Source organism: Cottoperca gobio, unplaced genomic scaffold (genome assembly GCF_900634415.1).
Source record: "Cottoperca gobio unplaced genomic scaffold, fCotGob3.1 fCotGob3_254arrow_ctg1, whole genome shotgun sequence".
Lineage (NCBI taxonomy): Eukaryota > Metazoa > Chordata > Actinopteri > Perciformes > Bovichtidae > Cottoperca > Cottoperca gobio.
Window position 1 is genome coordinate 97501 of NW_021166876.1, and position 21931 is coordinate 119431.

Consider the following 21931-nt stretch of genomic DNA (forward strand, 5'->3'; position numbering starts at 1 on the left):
TTGGATCCTGTCATCGTGTCCTGACTGCTTTTGTTTTTCTGTTTCTGACTGTGCTTTGGATTTATACATTTTATTTTATTTTTCTTGAAGGTTGCTGGTTTAAATCCCTGAATGTGATGCAGAGATGAGAACATGAGAAATGCAGACACGATTATCTTGTATGAAGTAGCAATAATAATAATAATCATAATAATAATAACTATTAATGTGCTTATAAATGGGAAGTGCTTCTGTCAAATGTTTCAATTTCCAATAATTTCCCATAAAATAAACTTTTTGCACTTTTATTCTAGGGAATTAGAATGTAAACACATTATTATCTTTATTGTTGTTTGTAAAAAGTGATCTTTGTCTACATAAAATGTGATTTACAGTATATTAATAAAAAGAGTATACAGATTAATTTACTGGCTTTCAGTTCTTTCAAGGAAAATATTATTAATAATGATAAATAAATATGCAATGTAATAGAACTATCTGGGTACATTTGTGTTGAACCTTTTAACAACTCTTTTTTAATTTATTTTTAAAGTGTTAAGACAGAGGGGAAACGTAATATCTTGAAAATATTCTTAGTTTCGTTTATTTTTTCCTCAGTATTTGTGTTGCTGCCACGTTTACATTTTGAATACATTTTCTAGTAAAGATGTCTGTTTTTAATAAATACACAAACTGTTCCTCGTTTCTTCTTCTGTCTTTGTGTTATGTTGTAGAACCGCCAGGGGGCAGCAGAGTCTGAGAGGAAGACATAACAATATGATACATATAATGATGAATACTGCTAAAGTATTAATACCACATGATACAAGTAAAAGTCCTGCATGTAACATTTGTCTCTTAAAAATTATCTCCAACTATTTAGATAATTGTTAAAGTCATTTTTAATGCAGAAAATTCATCTTAAATATGGAGATTTGCTGCATTTATATAATCTGATATCTTTTGGGTTTTTAAAACAAGACTTTGAGAAACGGGACATCTTTCACTATTTTCTGACATTTTACTGATCTAGAAACTATCAGCAGATAAATGGCTGAAAATGATCGTGAGTTGCAGACATCGTATAAAGTGAACGCTTTGAGCTGCAGCGTAGTGGAGGGTAAGTATACAGTTCTCTCACTGTTCCAGTGTGTCACTGAGGTGTGGTTTAGTGAAACAATCCTCCTCCTCTTCCTCCTCCTCTTCCTCCTGCTGCTGCTGGTCCAGCTGAAGGACCCGGCCTTCCTGCTGTCAGGACGGGAAACGCGTGAACACCGCAGAGGAAAGTACAGAATCCTTTCTTCAGATAAGACCAGCTGCAGGTGAGTCTGAACTGAACCTTATTGTTTGTTGAGTTGGGCCTCGAGGTTCAGAAGGACAGCGTGTTGCCTTCACTGTCTCAATGTTTTCTGCAGAGCTCTGGTAGTTTAAAGAGTGTGTGTAATGGAGCTGCAGTGTGTGTGTGTGTGTGTTGTTTCTGTTGGCGGACTGAAGCAGGCTGTGTAACATGAGGAGACGTGTTTTCCTTCAGCTTCCAGATGTTTCTGTAACGAGACGCTTCCTGCTCACATTTAAACTTTGATGTGTGGCCGTGTGAGGACACGGAGGCCGTAAATCCTCCAGGGCGGGATGTAGAGTTCAATCATCGACTTTTAAATTCATTCTACGTCTAAATAACCTGAAGACAGATTAAAGGTTGAGGATGAATTAAGCCTTAGGAGTCTTAAGGAGAAATTAAGCCTTAGGAGTCTTACTTAAGGAGAAATGAAGCCTTAGGAGTCTTACTTAAGGAGAAATTAAGCCTTAGGAGTCTTAAGGACAAATGAAGCCTTAGGAGTCTTACTTAAGGAGAAATTTAGCCTTAGGAGTCTTACTTAAGGAGAAATTTAGCCTTAGGAGTCTTACTTAAAGAGAAATTAAGCCTTAGGAGTCTTACTTAAGGAGAAATTTAGCCTTAGGAGTCTTACTTAAGGAGAAATTAAGCCTTAGGAGTCTTACTGAAGGAGAAATGAAGCCTTAGGAGTCTTACTTAAGGAGAAATTTAGCCTTAGGAGTCTTACTTAAGGATAAATGAAACCTTAGGAGTCTTACTGAAGAAGAAATGAAGCCTTAGGAGTCTTACTTAAGGAGAAATTAAGCCTTAGGAGTCATACTTAAGGAGAAATTAAGCCTTAGGAGTCTTAAGGACAAATGAAGCCTTAGGAGTCTTAAGGTCAAATGAAGCCTTAGGAGTCTTACTGAAGAAGAAATTAAGCCTTAGGAGTCTTACTTAAGGAGAAATTTAGCCTTAGGAGTCTTACTGAAGGAGAAATTTAGCCTTAGGAGTCTTACTTAAGGAGAAATTAAGCCTTAGGAGTCTTAAGTACAAATGAAGCCTTAGGAGTCTTACTGAAGAAGAAATTAAGCCTTAGGAGTCTTACTTAAGGAGAAATTTAGCCTTAGGAGTTTTACTTAAGGAGAAATTTAGCCTTAGGAGTCTTACTGAAGGAGAAATTAAGCCTTAGGAGTCTTACTGAAGGAGAAATTAAGCCTTAGGAGTCTTACTTAAGGAGAAATTAAGCCTTAGGAGTCTTAAGTACAAATGAAGCCTTAGGAGTCTTACTGAAGAAGAAATTAAGCCTTAGGAGTCTTACTTAAGGAGAAATTTAGCCTTAGGAGTTTTACTTAAGGAGAAATTTAGCCTTAGGAGTCTTACTGAAGGAGAAATTAAGCCTTAGGAGTCTTACTGAAGGAGAAATTAAGCCTTAGGAGTCTTACTTAAGGAGAAATTAAGCCTTAGGAGTCTTACTTAAGGAGAAATTAAGCCTTAGGAGTCTTACTGAAGGAGAAATTAAGCCTTAGGAGTCTTAAGGACAAATGAAGCCTTAGGAGTCTTACTTAAGGAGAAATTAAGCATCAGGAGTCTTACTTAAGGAGAAATTAAGCCTTAGGAGTCTTACTGAAGGAGAAATTAAGCCTTAGGAGTCTTACTTAAGGAGAAATTAAGCCTTAGGAGTCTTACTGAAGGAGAAATTAAGCCTTAGGAGTCTTACTTAAGGAGAAATTAAGCCTTAGGAGTCTTAAGTACAAATGAAGCCTTAGGAGTCTTACTGAAGAAGAAATTAAGCCTTAGGAGTCTTACTTAAGGAGAAATTTAGCCTTAGGAGTTTTACTTAAGGAGAAATTTAGCCTTAGGAGTCTTACTGAAGGAGAAATTAAGCCTTAGGAGTCTTACTGAAGGAGAAATTAAGCCTTAGGAGTCTTACTTAAGGAGAAATTAAGCCTTAGGAGTCTTACTTAAGGAGAAATTAAGCCTTAGGAGTCTTACTGAAGGAGAAATTAAGCCTTAGGAGTCTTAAGGACAAATGAAGCCTTAGGAGTCTTACTTAAGGAGAAATTAAGCATCAGGAGTCTTACTTAAGGAGAAATTAAGCCTTAGGAGTCTTACTGAAGGAGAAATTAAGCCTTAGGAGTCTTACTTAAGGAGAAATTAAGCCTTAGGAGTCTTACTGAAGGAGAAATTAAGCCTTAGGAGTCTTACTTAAGGAGAAATTAAGCCTTAGGAGTCTTACTTAAGGAGAACTTAAGCCTTAGGAGTCTTACTTAAGGAGAACTTAAGCCTTAGGAGTCTTACTTAAGGAGAACTTAAGCCTTAGGAGTCTTACTGAAGGAGAAATGAAACCTTAGGAGTCTTACTTAAGGAGAAATTAAGCCTTAGGAGTCTTACTTAAGGAGAACTTAAGCCTTAGGAGTCTTACTTAAGGAGAACTTAAGCCTTAGGAGTCTTACTTAAGGAGAACTTAAGCCTTAGGAGTCTTACTGAAGGAGAAATGAAACCTTAGGAGTCTTACTTAAGGAGAAATTAAGCCTTAGGAGTCTTACTTAAGGAGAACTTAAGCCTTAGGAGTCTTACTGAAGGAGAAATTAAGCCTTAGGAGTCTTACTGAAGGAGAAATGATATCGGTATATCAACAAAACTCTGATGTACGGTATGTGCAAAATTCTTTCCCCTAAATGCAGAGAACATCTCGTGTCCTGCAGTGGAGTCAACGTTATCATACTGACTGTTGTCATGACGACATGAAACACAATACTTCGTAAAGCGTATTTACTTTAATGTAACGTGTTCAAACAAAAAAGAGAAATTAGATTACAACCCGACTTTTTCACAAGTTGTAAAACAAACTTTAAATTAAATTTGTGTTGAAGGTTCGACGCTGAACAATCGCTGGAAATGCAAACAGTCAGACTTTGGGATCGTCGTGCTTTTAGAAACATATCTTGTATCTAACATTTTAAAGTGAACGGCATCACTCTGAGGCACGAGGTGCGCTGGATTTAACTTCTATGAAAATCAAACAGGAAATTTACTGCAAAGCGTAATAAAGAATAATCCAAAGAGATGTTATACCCATAGAATACTGTGTGACACCGACCTCTTCATTACATCACAGGTATTCAGTTCAGTGAGACATCGAGTCTTCACCCCAACACTTCTCACCGTTTACTTTGGACTTCACTGGAAAGTAGAACCTTTAATGTAGAAGAGCAGAGTCATTGAAACTGCTGCAACTTTTACTTTTGAGGAAAACAGACGCTTTTTTCTGCGACTGCACCTCACACACACACACATTGTTATACTCAAGACTGTAATACGCCTCCGATTCTAGATCAACGGTATAAGAAGGTCAAAGGTCGCAGTATGAAACACAAATGGTGGTCCTGACCTGCAGTGTGAAGCTGCAGATGTCTTTCCTTCTCCTTCACCTCCATGAGATGAGAAGGAGAACACATTCAGTGATTTATTCAAACCGTGACGCTAGTAACTTTGTTGAAGTCGTCGCTCCAGTGTCGACCTCTGCTCTCTACCTTCTGTTTGAAATGTTTTCTGGATCGTCCCTCTGTCCTTCCTGCGTCGTGGCTGTGCAGTTCGGACGATGTGATCGGCACGTGCTGCGAAGGTGTTGAGAGATGTCTCTACAAAACTTCTCTCCGCCCGCCGCACAGCAGGACGCCAAACGTGTTCCGTTGAAAGAAGCCGCCTGCACTTACACCCGGCTACAGAATGACACCACGGTGGATGTTATTGATGTGGTCCAGTGTGTCTTACGCTAAAGGAGCTCCTAGCATCGCTTCAAACCTCAACCCCTTCAAACCCTTCAGGCTCGTTCAGACTCCCTGCAGGTGAGTTAAAGACTCTGAGCTCCACAGGAGCGTCCACGCAGGAAGTGGACGCAGTTGTCCACCAGCATACCCTAACCCAGATTTAACAAGGCCAACGCTGTTCTTTTTGTTTTTCCACTTTGTGGTTTGGACCACGTTGTTGTGGACTCAGTGGAGCTTCAGGAAGATTCGCGTGAGATGATGACAAGAGATGCACTTCTTACTTCTCCAAAACAAGCCGGGAAGGGGTCTAAATAATCTCCACACACACACACACACACACACACACACTCTCTCATCCTGCTTTGATTACTCAGCGAATGAAGGGAACTGTAGCGTTCATGATAATGAGGTTTATTTGGTGCCTGCAGCAGTAATTTCAAGAGTCATCTGTCCACAGGACTGAAAGGCTCTGGTGAAGGGGGGGGGGGGGGGTACATTCTGCAGACTGTGGTGGAAAAATCTCAACATGCCCATGAAATTTTCTGTTCAACGCACGAGAATCGTCATCTGATCAAATGCACGGCTATTTGAAAATCTTCACGTTTTGAAGTTTTGTTCAGTTTTAATGTTCTCCAGCGATCGTCGGGGGGGTCGGGGCTGCACACAGGAGCTGAGGGTACATCATTCAGCATATTGTACCACATAGTTGTAGTTCAGAGCAAACTGACTCCAAAGCGACGTTATACTTCCTGTTTGGATCCTCAAACACCCCAATTATGAAAACTGTAGTTTCAAAATCATGCCCCAAATCAAAATAGAGAAGAATTGTGTGTGTGTGTGTGTGTGTGTGTGTGTGTGTGTGTGTGTGTGTGTGTGTGTGTGTGTGTGTGTGTGTGTTACGTCACCAGGATCAGTGTTTCCCTCAACAGCTGCTTCCCATTACACCCATAATACTCTCTCCCCACATCATAATAACCCCCCCCCCCCCCCCCCCTTGAGTTTGTTTGTAGTTCTTAATGTGTGTGAGAAGGAACTTCTTTGTCAAGTATTCAGAGGGTTGAACTAAAACAGCAGAAGATATGAAATAAAACTGTTATTATTCTCATATTTCTGTTACATAAAGGAGGCCGGTTGATCTATTTAAGGAAGTACGAGTCCTTCTCTTAAAGATGGTGAGACTTGTCCCCCCAGCAGGGTGAAAAGCTCATTTTTCATTTCCTTTAAACTTCCCGCTGAACTCTTCTTCTCCTCCAGTGAGTTTGTTCACATTTGGAAAACATATCCAGCTTTCCTGTTTCCACATCCCGGGCACATCTTTTCCATCCATCCCTCCATCTTGGATTCCTCAGGGAAAATCACTCCTGATATGTTGAGGGTTTATTTCCATTACATGAGTGCAGCGTGTTGTCGCCCTGCTGGCTCTGCTCGGGAGCTTTTCCATCTGCTCGGTGGGGTTTCGGTTTGGTGACGGTGCTCTGGAAGCTGAACATGATACTGAGATGCAGACACCAGAGCTGGAGTGTATTTCTATTGTTCCTGTGGTCTGAGGCTCCACAATAAACATCAGAGCAGCATGTTTAAAGATAGTGGCTCTGTGAGGAAGTCTGTTCTTCACAGTAAAAGCCTTCTAGTTTCTGTGAATAAAACAGAAGTAGGGCTTGAGGCTGTACGGCCTTTACTCCAGAGCAACTATAGGTCTTTTACTGTGAAGGAGCTGGAGGTCTTTTACTGTGAAGAGGCTTCAGGTCTTTTACTGTGAAGAGGTTTCAGGTCTTTTACTGTGAAGAGGCTTCAGGTATTTTACTGTGAAGAGGCTTCAGGTCTTTTACTGTGAAGAGGCTTCAGGTCTTTTACTGTGAAGAGGCTTCAGGTCTTTTACTGTGAAGAGGCTTCAGGTCTTTTACTGTGAAGAGGCTTCAGGTATTTTACTGTGAAGAGGCTTCAGGTGTTTTATTGTGAAGAGGCTTCAGGTCTTTTACTGTGAAGAGGCTTCAGGTGTTTTATTGTGAAGAGGCTTCAGGTATTTTACTGTGAAGAGGCTTCAGGTCTTTTACTGTGAAGAGGCTTCAAGTCTTTTACTGTGAAGAGGCTTCAGGTGTTTTATTGTGAAAAGGCTTCAGGTGTTTTATTGTGAAGAGGCTTCAGGTATTTTACTGTGAAGAGGCTTCAGGTGTTTTATTGTGAAGAGGCTTCAGGTATTTTACTGTGTGGAGGCTTCAGGTATTTTATTGTGAAAGGGCTTCTGGTATTTTATTGTGAAGGAGCTTCTGGTATGTTATTGTGAAGAGGCTTGTGGTATTTTACTTTGAAGGAACCTGATATTTTCTTCTCCCCTGTGGCCTTCAGATATAAATCACGTTATAGGACGTGTTGAGTTCTGATTGAATTTCAGTACGAAGAGTGACGAACAGTTTGCAGCCTGCAGGTGTTCATATGTTAGTGTTTAGATAAAACTTGTGAACATGGAAAGTTTTAACCTCAACACTTTGCTTTACTCAGTATCGAGCACGTAATCTAACGTAATGAAACAAAACGTAATTAAACGTAATGTGAAGTAGCATAGCGTAATGTAACATGATGAAACACAACGTAATGAAACAAAGCGTAATGAAACAACGTAATGAAACAAAGCGTAATGTAACGTAATGTAGCGTAACGTAATGAAACAACGTAATGAAACAACGTAATGAAACAAAGCGTAATGAAACAGCGTAACGTAATGTAATGAAACAAAACATAATGAAACAAAGCGAGACGTGAAGTGAGACGTGAAGTGAAACGTGAAGTGAAACGTGACGTGAAACGTGACGTGAAACGTGACGTGAAACGTAGTGTAACGTGAAACAACGTGACGTGAAACAACGTGACGTGAAACAACGTGACGTGAAACAACGTGACGTGAAACTACGTGACGTGAAACTACGTGACGTGAAACTACGTGACGTGAAACAACGTGAAACAACGTAGTGTAACGTGAGGTGAAACGTAGTGTAACGTGACGTGACACGTAGTGTGACGTGACACGTAACGTGACGTGACACGTAGTGTGACGTGACACGTAGTGTGACGTGACACGTAGTGTAACGTGACGTGACATGTAGTGTGACGTGACATGTAGTGTAACGTGACGTGTAACGTGATGGGAAACGTAGTGTAACGTGACGTGTAACGTGAGGTGAAACGTAGTGTAACGTGACGTGAAACGTGACGTGACACGTAGTGTAACGTGAGGTGAAACGTAACGTGACGTGAAACGTGAGGTGAAACGTGAGGTGAAACGTAGTGTAACGTGAGGTGAAATGTAGTGTGACGTGAAACGTGCCGTATAACGTGAAATGTGACGTGAAACGTGACGTGAAACGTAGTGTAACGATGTGAAATGTAGTGTAACATAGTGTCACATAGTGTAACGTAACGTAGTGTAACGTAACGTAGTGTAACGTAATGAAACAAAGCGTAGTGTAACGTAACGTAGTGTAACGTAACGTAGTGTAGTGTAACGTAGTGTAACGTAGTGTAACGTAGTGTAACGTAATGAAACAAAGCGTAGTGTAACGTAGTGTAACGTAATGAAACGTAATGAAACAAAGCGTAGTGTAACGTAGTGTAACGTAGTGTAACGTAGTGTAACGTGATGTGACGTAATGAAACGTAATGAAACAAATTGTAGTGTAACCTCGTTTGTCTCAAGCCGTCGTTGTTTTCCAGCCTCGGCTTCAGAGTTGTGTAAGAAGACAAGCTTCCGGTGGTTTCGCACTCTTGCCTTCTTCTGTAAGACGACAGGATTTAAGTTGGTTGGTGTGTGTGACAGTGTTGAAGCTCTCGTTCTGTCAGCTCAGCAACACAAACCTGCAGTGAGCTTTTTATAAAAGTGAAACCAGCGGCTTGTGTGACGGGAAGGAAAGCTAACGGGTGAATGATTGGGAATGTCATATATGATGAGTTGAAACACGTAAATCCAGCTATGGTTTGTTCCAGCGCTCTGTTTCTGGACTTTGTATTTCCTGTTGGGGGAATTATAAAGAGCTGAGAAGTGTGTGTGCAGTGACAGCAGGACAGGAAGTGTGTGACGGGAAGTTCCACCCTCCAGAGGTGTGTGTGTGTGTGTGTGTGTGTGTGTGTGTGTGTGTGTGTGTGTGTGTGTGTGTGTGTGTGTGTGCGGACATCATGAGGGAAATTCCCGCTCCACCATCCAGATGTTGCTTCAGTTTGTCTCCAGGACGGATCTGATCTTAACATCTTCTAAGGTTCCATAGAGCAACATCGTGGTGCATTCAGGCTCTATTCTGTAAAAATGAGTATTAGAACAAAGTAAATTATAACATTATCAGGATGTGTTCAATGTAGTCTTGTAAAATGTAGTTTGTAGTTGAATAAATAATGTTTTCAGCATTATTTAACGGTAAATAACGAGTGCATGTTGGACATTTCTTGTTTTGACTTTCGAGAATTGTGGAATTTCACAGATATTGAACACTAACTTTCTGGTGTCGTGACTTCCCTACTGTTGACCAAAAATGACCCCAAGTGTAAATACCCTTCGAAGGCACTGACAGTTGTTACGTCCAGCAGGAAGGTTGTTTGCCCTGAGTTTAGTCTGTCAGGGTTACAGAGAAGAGTGACTCATAAGAACCCAATAACACTTGGGCGGTGCAGATCACGCGTCATGTTTCTCTTATGGTTTCTACTCTTCCAAATGTCTGTGCGGCTACAGCTCACAGGACGATAACGCTCCTTTAACACAGCCTCGGACGGATGCTGTCAGCAGAACTGCCGGCTGTTTTCTCAGGCTCGGTCCGGCTGCTCTGTCTGATCAGGATCATTTCCACGACTCTGCACGGCCGCTCAGCCCACAGAACAACAACCGCTGCTCAGTTTGTCTTTGAAATACTTTGTTCACCTCGGCGAGTTTTACTGTAAAAGCTTTTACATTCCTCTGAAGCTCAGCGGCTGCGGGCGCCGACCTGAGCCGGTACAAACCACCGAGAGCTGTCGAGACCGCTCGCAAACAAGCGCTCCTTGTTTACGGCTGATCTGTAATCTCGTTTTCAGGACGACAAAGGAAACTTTGTTCTCGTGAAAGTGATTCAGACGGCACAGAGGAGGAAGCTGCAGGACTTCTCAGGACTTAAAGTGAAGCTTTGTTTCTGCTCTTATTTTGAAGGTTTTGACCATCACTGCTGTCAGACGTCATTATGTTCCACGTCACAATGTGAAACGATGTCATGCCAGCTGGGTGTGAACCGCAGGCCTTTAGTCCCAACCAGGTTATTCTCTCCAGACTGTCGTCAGCCTGTGCTCACAACACAAACAGCTTAATTATTGGCAGGTGGATTTTGTTCCCTTTGGACGAGCCATGCTAGCTGTTTCCCCCCCCGTTTCCAGTCTTTATGCTAAGCTAACTACATCCTGGTTGCAGCCATATCAGTGTTTTACTGTAGAGAAGAGTTCTGGTTCAAACTAACTAAACTCACTTTATTCCAAGGTGTGTGTGTGTGTGTGTGTGTGTGTGTGTGTGTGTGTGTGTGCGTGCGTGCGTGCGTGTGTGTGTGTGACAGTCAAATAAAACAAGGAATTATGTTTAACTTTCGTTAACATCGCAACATGTGGCGTTTGAATAATTGGAAAACTTATTTCCCGACTAAAGTTCCCCCTCAAGTCCGCTCTGAGAAATAAAACACTTTGTCGTTTCCATTACGACTTAAAGCTCATGAACACACCGACATCGGAAGAACAAGTTCCCTACATCATCCGAGGCACACCTGAATGCAGCGTTGGTCTTGGTCTGCGCTCTGATGGCGCTCTGATGGGCAGTGAACTGATCTCAGGTCATGAGGAAGAATCGATGGTCGTCTCCTCTGACGGTCCATCTTGTGTTGTGATGGATGTTCTGGGGGCCAGAGGGCCCCGCAGCAGCATCTGGAGGCTGACTGAAAGGAGCGACGCCGGGCACTCGACACTACTCCCCCCCCCCTCTCTGAAGGACAAAGGAGGAAGAAGAATGTGTTCAGCACACACACACTCCACCACATCTTTGCTCTCTGTTGTCTTCGCCTGTTGCTGACAAATGTTGTGCAGATCATTTAGTCCGGTGGTCCCCAAACTGTATGACCTCCGGACAATATCCGTAGAATCATTTCCGCACAATCGGACTTTACCTTTCACACATGGAGCAGTTTGACTCCACTTGGTTTCGGGTTAGGGTGGCGCCTGGGGAGCGTGCAGGAAGTCCGGCATGGCGAGGATTACTCCGCGGTCACGCTGCCGTTTAAAAAGCAAGCCTCCCGCCGTTCCTTTAATCTGTGTGATGCACAGTACAATACAAATATGGACAATATATGGACAATATATTTTAAATGAAAGCTTTATAGCAGAAACTTACAGTAAATAAAACATTTTAACAAGCTTTATAGAAGAGAATTATAAAAATAAATAAAAACACTATAAAACATTTCAATAAATATCCGATAAAATGATGTAAAATATATCTGAATTAAATAAAAGATATATAGAAGAAAATAAAATATATAAAAATATAAAAGATAAGAAACACAAGATGAAAAAGACAGAAGTTTTGGGAGACTGGTTGTATGTTGGAGGATATACTGATGGGGGGGGGGGGCTGACAGGCTGCGCACTAACTCAGATTTAGTGACCGCTTGTTTCGGACCTGCGGAGAAACCAAACTACATTTTCCCTGCGATGCAATGTGATTAGGCTCAGATCAGCTCTGCAGGCTGTCGGCCTCCACGACACTAACGCTAAACTTCATTCAATTAACCGCCGATTACAGCGAAGACCCTCCATCCATCACGGCCCAATGGCCTGCTGGGACACGGCGAGGGGCGACGTTCAGAACTGTAACATTCAGAGGAGGTTTGGTGTGTTCTCGGACTGAAACTCTTTTATTATTCTCCCTTAATGTTTAATCTGTTGATCGTCTATTAATAGTTTCCACCAAACAAACAATAATCCCTCATTCTATCATAGTGACATATTTTATATTGTATTCAATGCAAACTGATCAAATGTCAAATTAACCCAAATAGTCAAAGATCTACTTCCTGTGATTGTTGCGTCAGAGATGAAAACTCTGAGAAAATCCTTCATTACATTACAGGTCATTCAGCAGACGCTCCTATCCAGAGCGATTTACAGTGAACTAAGTACAGGGGCAACCTCCCTGGGTTAAGTACCTTGCTGAGGGGTACTGGGGCAGCCTGGTATTGAACCCACAACCTTCTGGTTTGGAAGGTGTACCACTAGGCTATCACCATCCCAACAGTGTCAATAAAGAAACGATGCTATTTCAGAGCCGCCACCATTGTTGTTTTTGAACAAACAGTCTGTAAGTCTCACAAGATTTCGTGTGATCTCGTGAGAATCCAACTGCAAAGTGAGCTGCAGATCAGGACTGTTCATCTCCAAGTTCATGCTGCTCATGTTTACTGTGCTTCCACAAACAAATCCACTGAAGTCGTGATGAAGTCGTGATGAAGTCGGAGATGGTGATGTCGTGATGAAGTTGAGATGAAGTTGTGATGAAGTTGAGATGAAGTCGGAGATGAAGTCGAGATGAAGTCGAGATGAATTCGAGATGAAGTCGAGATGAAGTCGTGATGAAGTCGAGATGAAGTCGGAGATGAAGTGGTGATGAAGTCGAGATGAAGTCGTGATGAAGTCGAGATGAAGTCGTGATGAAGTCGAGATGAAGTCGAGATGAAGTCGTGATGAAGTCGAGATGAAGTCGTGATGAAGTCGTGATGAAGTCGTGATGAAGTCGAGATGAAGTCGTGATGAAGTAGTGATGAAGTCGTGATGAAGTCGAGATGAAGTCGAGATGAAGTAGTGATGAAGTCGGAGATGAAGTAGTGATGAAGTTGTGATAAAGTCGGAGATGAAGTCGAGATGAAGTTGTGATAAAGTCGGAGATGAAGTCGTGATGAAGTCGAGATTAAGTCGTGATGAAGTCGTGATGAAGTAGTGATAAAGTCGAGATGAAGTTGTGATGAAGTCGGAGATGAAGTAGTGATGAAGTCGTGATGAAGTAGTGATGAAGTCGAGATGAAGTTGTGATGAAGTCGGAGATGAAGTTGTGATGAAGTCGGAGATGAAGTCGAGATGAAGTAGTGATGAAGTTGAGATGAAGTAGTGATGAAGTAGTGATGAAGTCGAGATGAAGTAGTGATGAAGTCGTGATGAAGTTGTGATGAAGTTGGAGATGAAGTCGAGATGAAGTCGAGATGAAGTAGAGATGAAGTAGTGATGAAGTCGAGATGAAGTCGTGATGAAGTCGGAGATGAAGTTGTGATGAAGTCGGAGATGAAGTCGAGATGAAGTTGTGATGAAGTTGTGATGAAGTCGGAGATGAAGTCGTGATGAAGTTGTGATGAAGTTGTGATGAAGTCGTGATGAAGTCGGAGATGAAGTCGTGATGAAGTCGGAGATGAAGTCGGTGATGAAGTCGTGATGAAGTCGGAGATGAAGTTGTGATGAAGTCGTGATGAAGTCGGAGATGAAGTCGAGATGAAGTTGTGATGAAGTTGTGATGAAGTCGTGATGAAGTCGAGATGAAGTCGGAGATGAAGTCGAGATGAAGTCGGAGATGAAGTCGAGATGAAGTCGTGATGAAGTAGTGATGAAGTCGAGATGAAGTTGTGATGAAGTCGTGATGAAGTCGAGATGAAGTCGAGATGAAGTCGGAGATGAAGTCGAGATGAAGTCGTGATGAAGTAGTGATGAAGTCGAGATGAAGTTGTGATGAAGTCGGAGATGAAGTTGTGATGAAGTCGGAGATGAAGTCGAGATGAAGTCGTGATGAAGTTGTGATGAAGTCGGAGATGAAGTGGTGATGAAGTAGTGATGAAGTCGAGATGAAGTTGTGATGAAGTCGGAGATGAAGTCGAGATGAAGTTGTGATGAAGTTGTGATGAAGTCGTGATGAAGTCGAGATGAAGTCGGAGATGAAGTCGAGATGAAGTCGGAGATGAAGTCGAGATGAAGTCGTGATGAAGTAGTGATGAAGTCGAGATGAAGTTGTGATGAAGTCGGAGATGAAGTTGTGATGAAGTCGGAGATGAAGTTGTGATGAAGTCGGAGATGAAGTCGAGATGAAGTTGTGATGAAGTCGTGATGAAGTCGAGATGAAGTCGGAGATGAAGTCGAGATGAAGTCGAGATGAAGTCGGAGATGAAGTCGTGATGAAGTAGTGATGAAGTCGAGATGAAGTTGTGATGAAGTCGGAGATGAAGTTGTGATGAAGTCGGAGATGAAGTCGAGATGAAGTTGTGATGAAGTTGTGATGAAGTCGGAGATGAAGTCGTGATGAAGTAGTGATGAAGTCGAGATGAAGTTGTGATGAAGTCGGAGATGAAGTCGAGATGAAGTTGTGATGAAGTTGTGATGAAGTTGTGATGAAGTCGTGATGAAGTCGAGATGAAGTCGGAGATGAAGTCGGAGATGAAGTCGAGATGAAGTTGTGATGAAGTCGGAGACGAAGTTGTGATGAAGTCGGAGATGAAGTCGAGATGAAGTTGTGATGAAGTTGTGATGAAGTCGGAGATGAAGTCGTGATGAAGTAGTGATTAAGTCGAGATGAAGTTGTGATGAAGTCGGAGATGAAGTCGAGATGAAGTTGTGATGAAGTTGTGATGAAGTTGTGATGAAGTCGTGATGAAGTCGAGATGAAGTCGGAGATGAAGTCGAGATGAAGTCGTGATGAAGTCGTGATGAAGTCGGAGATGAAGTCGAGATGAAGTCGTGATGAAGTCGAGATGAAGTCGTGATGAAGTAGTGATGAAGTCGAGATGAAGTTGTGATGAAGTCGGAGATGGAGTCGTGATGGAGTCGTGATGAAGTCGGAGATGAAGTCGAGATGAAGTCGTGATGAAGTCGAGATGAAGTCGTGATGAAGTCGAGATGAAGTCGGAGATGAAGTCGAGATGAAGTTGTGATGAAGTTGTGATGAAGTCGGAGATGAAGTCGTGATGAAGTAGTGATGAAGTCGTGATGAAGTCGAGATGAAGTCGGAGATGAAGTCGAGATGAAGTCGAGATGAAGTCGTGATGAAGTCGGAGATGAAGTCGAGATGAAGTCGTGATGAAGTCGTGATGAAGTCGTGATGAAGTAGTGATGAAGTCGAGATGAAGTCGAGATGAAGTAGTGATGAAGTCGGAGATGAAGTCGAGATGAAGTTGTGATAAAGTCGGAGATGAAGTCGTGATGAAGTCGAGATGAAGTCGTGATGAAGTAGTGATGAAGTTGAGATGAAGTAGTGATGAAGTCGAGATGAAGTTGTGATGAAGTCGGAGATGAAGTAGTGATGAAGTTGAGATGAAGTAGTGATGAAGTCGAGATGAAGTAGTGATGAAGTCGAGATGAAGTCGTGATGAAGTAGTGATGAAGTTGAGATGAAGTAGTGATGAAGTCGAGATGAAGTAGTGATGAAGTCGGAGATGAAGTTGTGATGAAGTCGGAGATGAAGTCGAGATGAAGTTGTGATGAAGTCGTGATGAAGTCGTGATGAAGTAGTGATGAAGTTGAGATGAAGTAGTGATGAAGTCGAGATGAAGTTGTGATGAAGTCGGAGATGAAGTAGTGATGAAGTTGAGATGAAGTAGTGATGAAGTCGAGATGAAGTAGTGATGAAGTCGTGATGAAGTCGGAGATGAAGTCGGAGATGAAGTAGTGATGAAGTTGAGATGAAGTAGTGATGAAGTTGAGATGAAGTAGTGATGAAGTCGAGATGAAGTCGGAGATGAAGTTGTGATGAAGTCGGAGATGAAGTCGAGATGAAGTTGTGATGAAGTTGTGATGAAGTCGGAGATGAAGTCGTGATGAAGTAGTGATGAAGTTGAGATGAAGTTGTGATGAAGTCGGAGATGAAGTCGAGATGAAGTTGTGATGAAGTTGTGATGAAGTAGTGATGAAGTCGGAGATGAAGTAGTGATGAAGTTGTGATAAAGTCGGAGATGAAGTCGAGATGAAGTTGTGATAAAGTCGGAGATGAAGTCGTGATGAAGTCGAGATTAAGTCGTGATGAAGTCGTGATGAAGTAGTGATAAAGTCGAGATGAAGTTGTGATGAAGTCGGAGATGAAGTAGTGATGAAGTCGTGATGAAGTAGTGATGAAGTCGAGATGAAGTTGTGATGAAGTCGGAGATGAAGTTGTGATGAAGTCGGAGATGAAGTCGAGATGAAGTAGTGATGAAGTTGAGATGAAGTAGTGATGAAGTAGTGATGAAGTCGAGATGAAGTAGTGATGAAGTCGTGATGAAGTTGTGATGAAGTTGGAGATGAAGTCGAGATGAAGTCGAGATGAAGTAGAGATGAAGTAGTGATGAAGTCGAGATGAAGTCGTGATGAAGTCGGAGATGAAGTTGTGATGAAGTCGGAGATGAAGTCGAGATGAAGTTGTGATGAAGTTGTGATGAAGTCGGAGATGAAGTCGTGATGAAGTTGTGATGAAGTTGTGATGAAGTCGTGATGAAGTCGGAGATGAAGTCGTGATGAAGTCGGAGATGAAGTCGGTGATGAAGTCGTGATGAAGTCGGAGATGAAGTTGTGATGAAGTCGTGATGAAGTCGGAGATGAAGTCGAGATGAAGTTGTGATGAAGTTGTGATGAAGTCGTGATGAAGTCGAGATGAAGTCGGAGATGAAGTCGAGATGAAGTCGGAGATGAAGTCGAGATGAAGTCGTGATGAAGTAGTGATGAAGTCGAGATGAAGTTGTGATGAAGTCGTGATGAAGTCGAGATGAAGTCGAGATGAAGTCGGAGATGAAGTCGAGATGAAGTCGTGATGAAGTAGTGATGAAGTCGAGATGAAGTTGTGATGAAGTCGGAGATGAAGTTGTGATGAAGTCGGAGATGAAGTCGAGATGAAGTCGTGATGAAGTTGTGATGAAGTCGGAGATGAAGTGGTGATGAAGTAGTGATGAAGTCGAGATGAAGTTGTGATGAAGTCGGAGATGAAGTCGAGATGAAGTTGTGATGAAGTTGTGATGAAGTCGTGATGAAGTCGAGATGAAGTCGGAGATGAAGTCGAGATGAAGTCGGAGATGAAGTCGAGATGAAGTCGTGATGAAGTAGTGATGAAGTCGAGATGAAGTTGTGATGAAGTCGGAGATGAAGTTGTGATGAAGTCGGAGATGAAGTTGTGATGAAGTCGGAGATGAAGTCGAGATGAAGTTGTGATGAAGTCGTGATGAAGTCGAGATGAAGTCGGAGATGAAGTCGAGATGAAGTTGTGATGAAGTTGTGATGAAGTCGGAGATGAAGTCGTGATGAAGTAGTGATGAAGTCGAGATGAAGTTGTGATGAAGTCGGAGATGAAGTCGAGATGAAGTTGTGATGAAGTTGTGATGAAGTTGTGATGAAGTCGTGATGAAGTCGAGATGAAGTCGGAGATGAAGTCGGAGATGAAGTCGAGATGAAGTTGTGATGAAGTCGGAGACGAAGTTGTGATGAAGTCGGAGATGAAGTCGAGATGAAGTTGTGATGAAGTTGTGATGAAGTCGGAGATGAAGTCGTGATGAAGTAGTGATTAAGTCGAGATGAAGTTGTGATGAAGTCGGAGATGAAGTCGAGATGAAGTTGTGATGAAGTTGTGATGAAGTTGTGATGAAGTCGTGATGAAGTCGAGATGAAGTCGGAGATGAAGTCGAGATGAAGTCGTGATGAAGTCGTGATGAAGTCGGAGATGAAGTCGAGATGAAGTCGTGATGAAGTCGAGATGAAGTCGTGATGAAGTAGTGATGAAGTCGAGATGAAGTTGTGATGAAGTCGGAGATGGAGTCGTGATGGAGTCGTGATGAAGTCGGAGATGAAGTCGAGATGAAGTCGTGATGAAGTCGAGATGAAGTCGTGATGAAGTCGAGATGAAGTCGGAGATGAAGTCGAGATGAAGTTGTGATGAAGTTGTGATGAAGTCGGAGATGAAGTCGTGATGAAGTAGTGATGAAGTCGTGATGAAGTCGAGATGAAGTCGGAGATGAAGTCGAGATGAAGTCGAGATGAAGTCGTGATGAAGTCGGAGATGAAGTCGAGATGAAGTCGTGATGAAGTCGTGATGAAGTCGTGATGAAGTAGTGATGAAGTCGAGATGAAGTCGAGATGAAGTAGTGATGAAGTCGGAGATGAAGTCGAGATGAAGTTGTGATAAAGTCGGAGATGAAGTCGTGATGAAGTCGAGATGAAGTCGTGATGAAGTAGTGATGAAGTTGAGATGAAGTAGTGATGAAGTCGAGATGAAGTTGTGATGAAGTCGGAGATGAAGTAGTGATGAAGTTGAGATGAAGTAGTGATGAAGTCGAGATGAAGTAGTGATGAAGTCGAGATGAAGTCGTGATGAAGTAGTGATGAAGTTGAGATGAAGTAGTGATGAAGTCGAGATGAAGTAGTGATGAAGTCGGAGATGAAGTTGTGATGAAGTCGGAGATGAAGTCGAGATGAAGTTGTGATGAAGTCGTGATGAAGTCGTGATGAAGTAGTGATGAAGTTGAGATGAAGTAGTGATGAAGTCGAGATGAAGTTGTGATGAAGTCGGAGATGAAGTAGTGATGAAGTTGAGATGAAGTAGTGATGAAGTCGAGATGAAGTAGTGATGAAGTCGTGATGAAGTCGGAGATGAAGTCGGAGATGAAGTAGTGATGAAGTTGAGATGAAGTAGTGATGAAGTTGAGATGAAGTAGTGATGAAGTCGAGATGAAGTCGGAGATGAAGTTGTGATGAAGTCGGAGATGAAGTCGAGATGAAGTTGTGATGAAGTTGTGATGAAGTCGGAGATGAAGTCGTGATGAAGTAGTGATGAAGTTGAGATGAAGTTGTGATGAAGTCGGAGATGAAGTCGAGATGAAGTTGTGATGAAGTTGTGATGAAGTCGTGATGAAGTCGTGATGAAGTCGAGATGAAGTTGTGATGAAGTCGGATATGAAGTCGAGATGAAGTAGTGATGAAGTCGAGATGAAGTTGTGATGAAGTCGAGATGAAGTTGTGATGAAGTCGGAGATGAAGTCGTGATGAAGTCGGAGATGAAGTCGTGATGAAGTCGGAGATGAAGTCGTGATGAAGTCGGAGATGAAGTAGTGATGAAGTCGAGATGAAGTTGTGATGAAGTCGGAGATGAAGTCGTGATGAAGTCGGAGATGAAGTCGTGATGAAGTCGGAGATGAAGTTGTGATGAAGTCGGAGATGAAGTTGTGATGAAGTCGGAGATGAAGTTGTGATGAAGTCGGAGATGAAGTTGTGATGAAGTTGTGATGAAGTCGGAGATGAAGTTGTGATGAAGTCGAGATGAAGTCGGAGATGAAGTCGTGATGAAGTCGGAGATGAAGTCGTGATGAAGTCGGAGATGAAGTCGTGATGAAGTCGGAGATGAAGTCGTGATGAAGTAGTGATGAAGTCGGAGATGAAGTCGAGATGAAGTCGGAGATGAAGTAGAGATGAAGTAGTGATGAAGTCGGAGATGAAGTCGAGATGAAGTCGGAGATGAAGTCGGAGATGAAGTTGTGATGAAGTTGTGATGAAGTCGGAGATGAAGTCGTGATGAAGTCGGTGATGAAGTCGTGATGAAGTCGTGATGAAGTCGTGATGGAGTCGAGATGGAGTCGTGATGGAGTCGTGATGAAGTAGTGATGGAGTCGTGATGAAGTCGGAGATGAAGTCGTGATGAAGTCGTGATGAAGTCGTGATGAAGTAGTGATGAAGTAGTGATGAAGTCGGAGATGAAGTCGGAGATGAAGTTGTGATGAAGTTGTGATGAAGTCGGAGATGAAGTCGTGATGAAGTCGTGATGAAGTCGTGATGAAGTCGTGATGGAGTCGAGATGGAGTCGTGATGGAGTCGTGATGAAGTCGGAGATGAAGTCGTGATGAAGTCGGAGATGAAGTCGTGATGAAGTCGGAGATGAAGTCGGAGATGAAGTTGTGATGAAGTTGTGATGAAGTCGGAGATGAAGTCGTGATGAAGTCGGTGATGAAGTCGTGATGAAGTCGTGATGAAGTCGTGATGGAGTCGAGATGGAGTCGTGATGGAGTCGTGATGGAGTCGAGATGGAGTCGTGATGGAGTCGTGATGGAGTCGAGATGGAGTCGTGATGGAGTCGGTGATGAAGTCGGTGATGAAGTCGGAGATGAAGTAGTGATGAAGTCGAGATAGAGTCGTGATGGAGTCGGAGATGAAGTAGTGATGAAGTCGAGATGGAGTCGTGATGGAGTCGTGATGAAGTCGGTGATGAAGTCGGTGATGAAGTCGGAGATGAAGTAGTGATGGAGTCGAGATGGAGTCGTGATGGAGTCGTGATGAAGTCGAGATGAAGTTGTGATGAAGTCGGTGATGAAGTCGGTGATGAAGTCGGAGATGAAGTAGTGATGAAGTCGAGATAGAGTCGTGATGGAGTCGTGATGAAGTCGAGATGAAGTTGTGATGAAGTCGGTGATGAAGTCGGTGATGAAGTCGGAGATGAAGTAGTGATGGAGTCGAGATGGAGTCGTGATGGAGTCGTGATGAAGTCGTGATGAAGTCGAGATGAAGTTGTGATGAAGTCGGTGATGAAGTCGAGATGAAGTCCGTGATGAAGTCGTGATGAAGTCGGTGATGAAGTCGGAGATGAAGTAGTGATGAAGTCGAGATGGAGTCGTGATGGAGTCGTGATGAAGTCGTGATGAAGTCGAGATGAAGTTGTGATGAAGTCGGTGATGAAGTCGAGATGAAGTCCGTGATGAAGTCGTGATGAAGTCGTGATGAAGTCGAGATGAAGTCGAGATGGAGTCGTGATGAAGTCGTGATGAAGTCGGTGATGAAGTCGGTGATGAAGTCGGTGATGAAGTCGAGATGAAGTCGAGATGAAGTCGAGATGGAGTCGTGATGGAGTCGTGATGAAGTCGGTGATGAAGTCGGTGATGAAGTCGAGATGAAGTCGAGATGAAGTCGAGATGGAGTCGTGATGAAGTCGAGATGAAGTCGTGATGAAGTCGTGATGAAGTCGTGATGAAGTCGGTGATGAAGTCGGTGATGAAGTCGAGATGAAGTCGAGATGAAGTCGTGATGAAGTCGTGATGAAGTCGTGATGAATACTACCTGCTGCCCGTCACTGTGAAGTGTAAATGCTCTGCAGTGTTCTTCAGTTTCTCCAGAGGAGGAAGCAGCTGCAGCGACCCCACCCGAGTCTGGGAGGGGCCCCGCCCGTCTGCCAGCGGGGCCAGGACAAGGACCCCAGTCAGCCGGGACAGGAAACAGACCCCCACCCAAATCTGCCGCGCCCCCCCCCCGGCACACTTCCTCTGATGGGGGGAAAGTGGCTGCTGCCCCCCCCCCCCCCCCCCCCCCCCCCATGCTTATCGAAGCTGCTTTGTGTTTTCCCTTGGGGGAGGGGGGAGCGCTCATTTTGCTCCTTGGCATCTCCCTGCAAAACAACAACACAACCCGCCCCCCCTCATCTGCACAACTAATGCATCAGAACAAACCAGAGGATTTGCTGATTAATGATTTTAGACTTTAGACTAAACGAGACTCTCGTCGCTGTAAACACTTAAAGTGATTCTTCGGATGAGAATTAAAATAACATCTGTTTAGTTGCAGCTCTGGGATCAGTTGAAGATGCTTCAGTTTCCTGTGACGGCACAAACATCTGCAGAGTAAGACTGTTTCATCGGCTCTTAGTTTGGACTTTAAGTTTCATATTTCTTCTCGTTATCTTCCAAAGATTTATACAAGTTTCATGAAATCTTAAAAACGTAAAAATGAAACGTAAAGAAGGATTTACATCTTGTACTGCGTGTCTTCATCGTGTCAAGAAACATGAAGGTGTTTGTGTATCTGCTGCAGGAGCTGTTTCTGCATCCTGTTCTGGACTTCCTGTTTCCTGTCT

At 42.9% G+C, this 21931-nt stretch overlaps 2 protein-coding genes across 3 annotated transcripts in view; both read left to right on the forward strand.

Annotated features, from left to right (window-relative positions):
- Nucleotides 1-677, forward strand: part of LOC115005108 (transcription factor E2F6-like) — an 8661-nt gene extending 7984 nt beyond the window's left edge. For both annotated transcript variants that reach the window (XR_003831923.1, XM_029426911.1), the window contains one exon: nucleotides 91-677. Coding sequence is in view for 1 of the 2 variants with exons in the window: in XM_029426911.1 (XP_029282771.1) it covers nucleotides 91-128 (38 nt within the window). In the remaining variant the exon portion in view is untranslated. The remainder of the gene's footprint in view (nucleotides 1-90) is intronic.
- Nucleotides 678-1265: 588 nt separating this feature from the next.
- LOC115005101 (T-lymphoma invasion and metastasis-inducing protein 2-like) overlaps nucleotides 1266-21931 on the forward strand; it is a 60589-nt gene continuing 39923 nt past the window's right edge. Inside the window, exon 1 of the mRNA XM_029426902.1 lies at nucleotides 1266-1301. The gene's annotated coding sequence lies outside the window, so the exon portion shown is untranslated. The remainder of the gene's footprint in view (nucleotides 1302-21931) is intronic.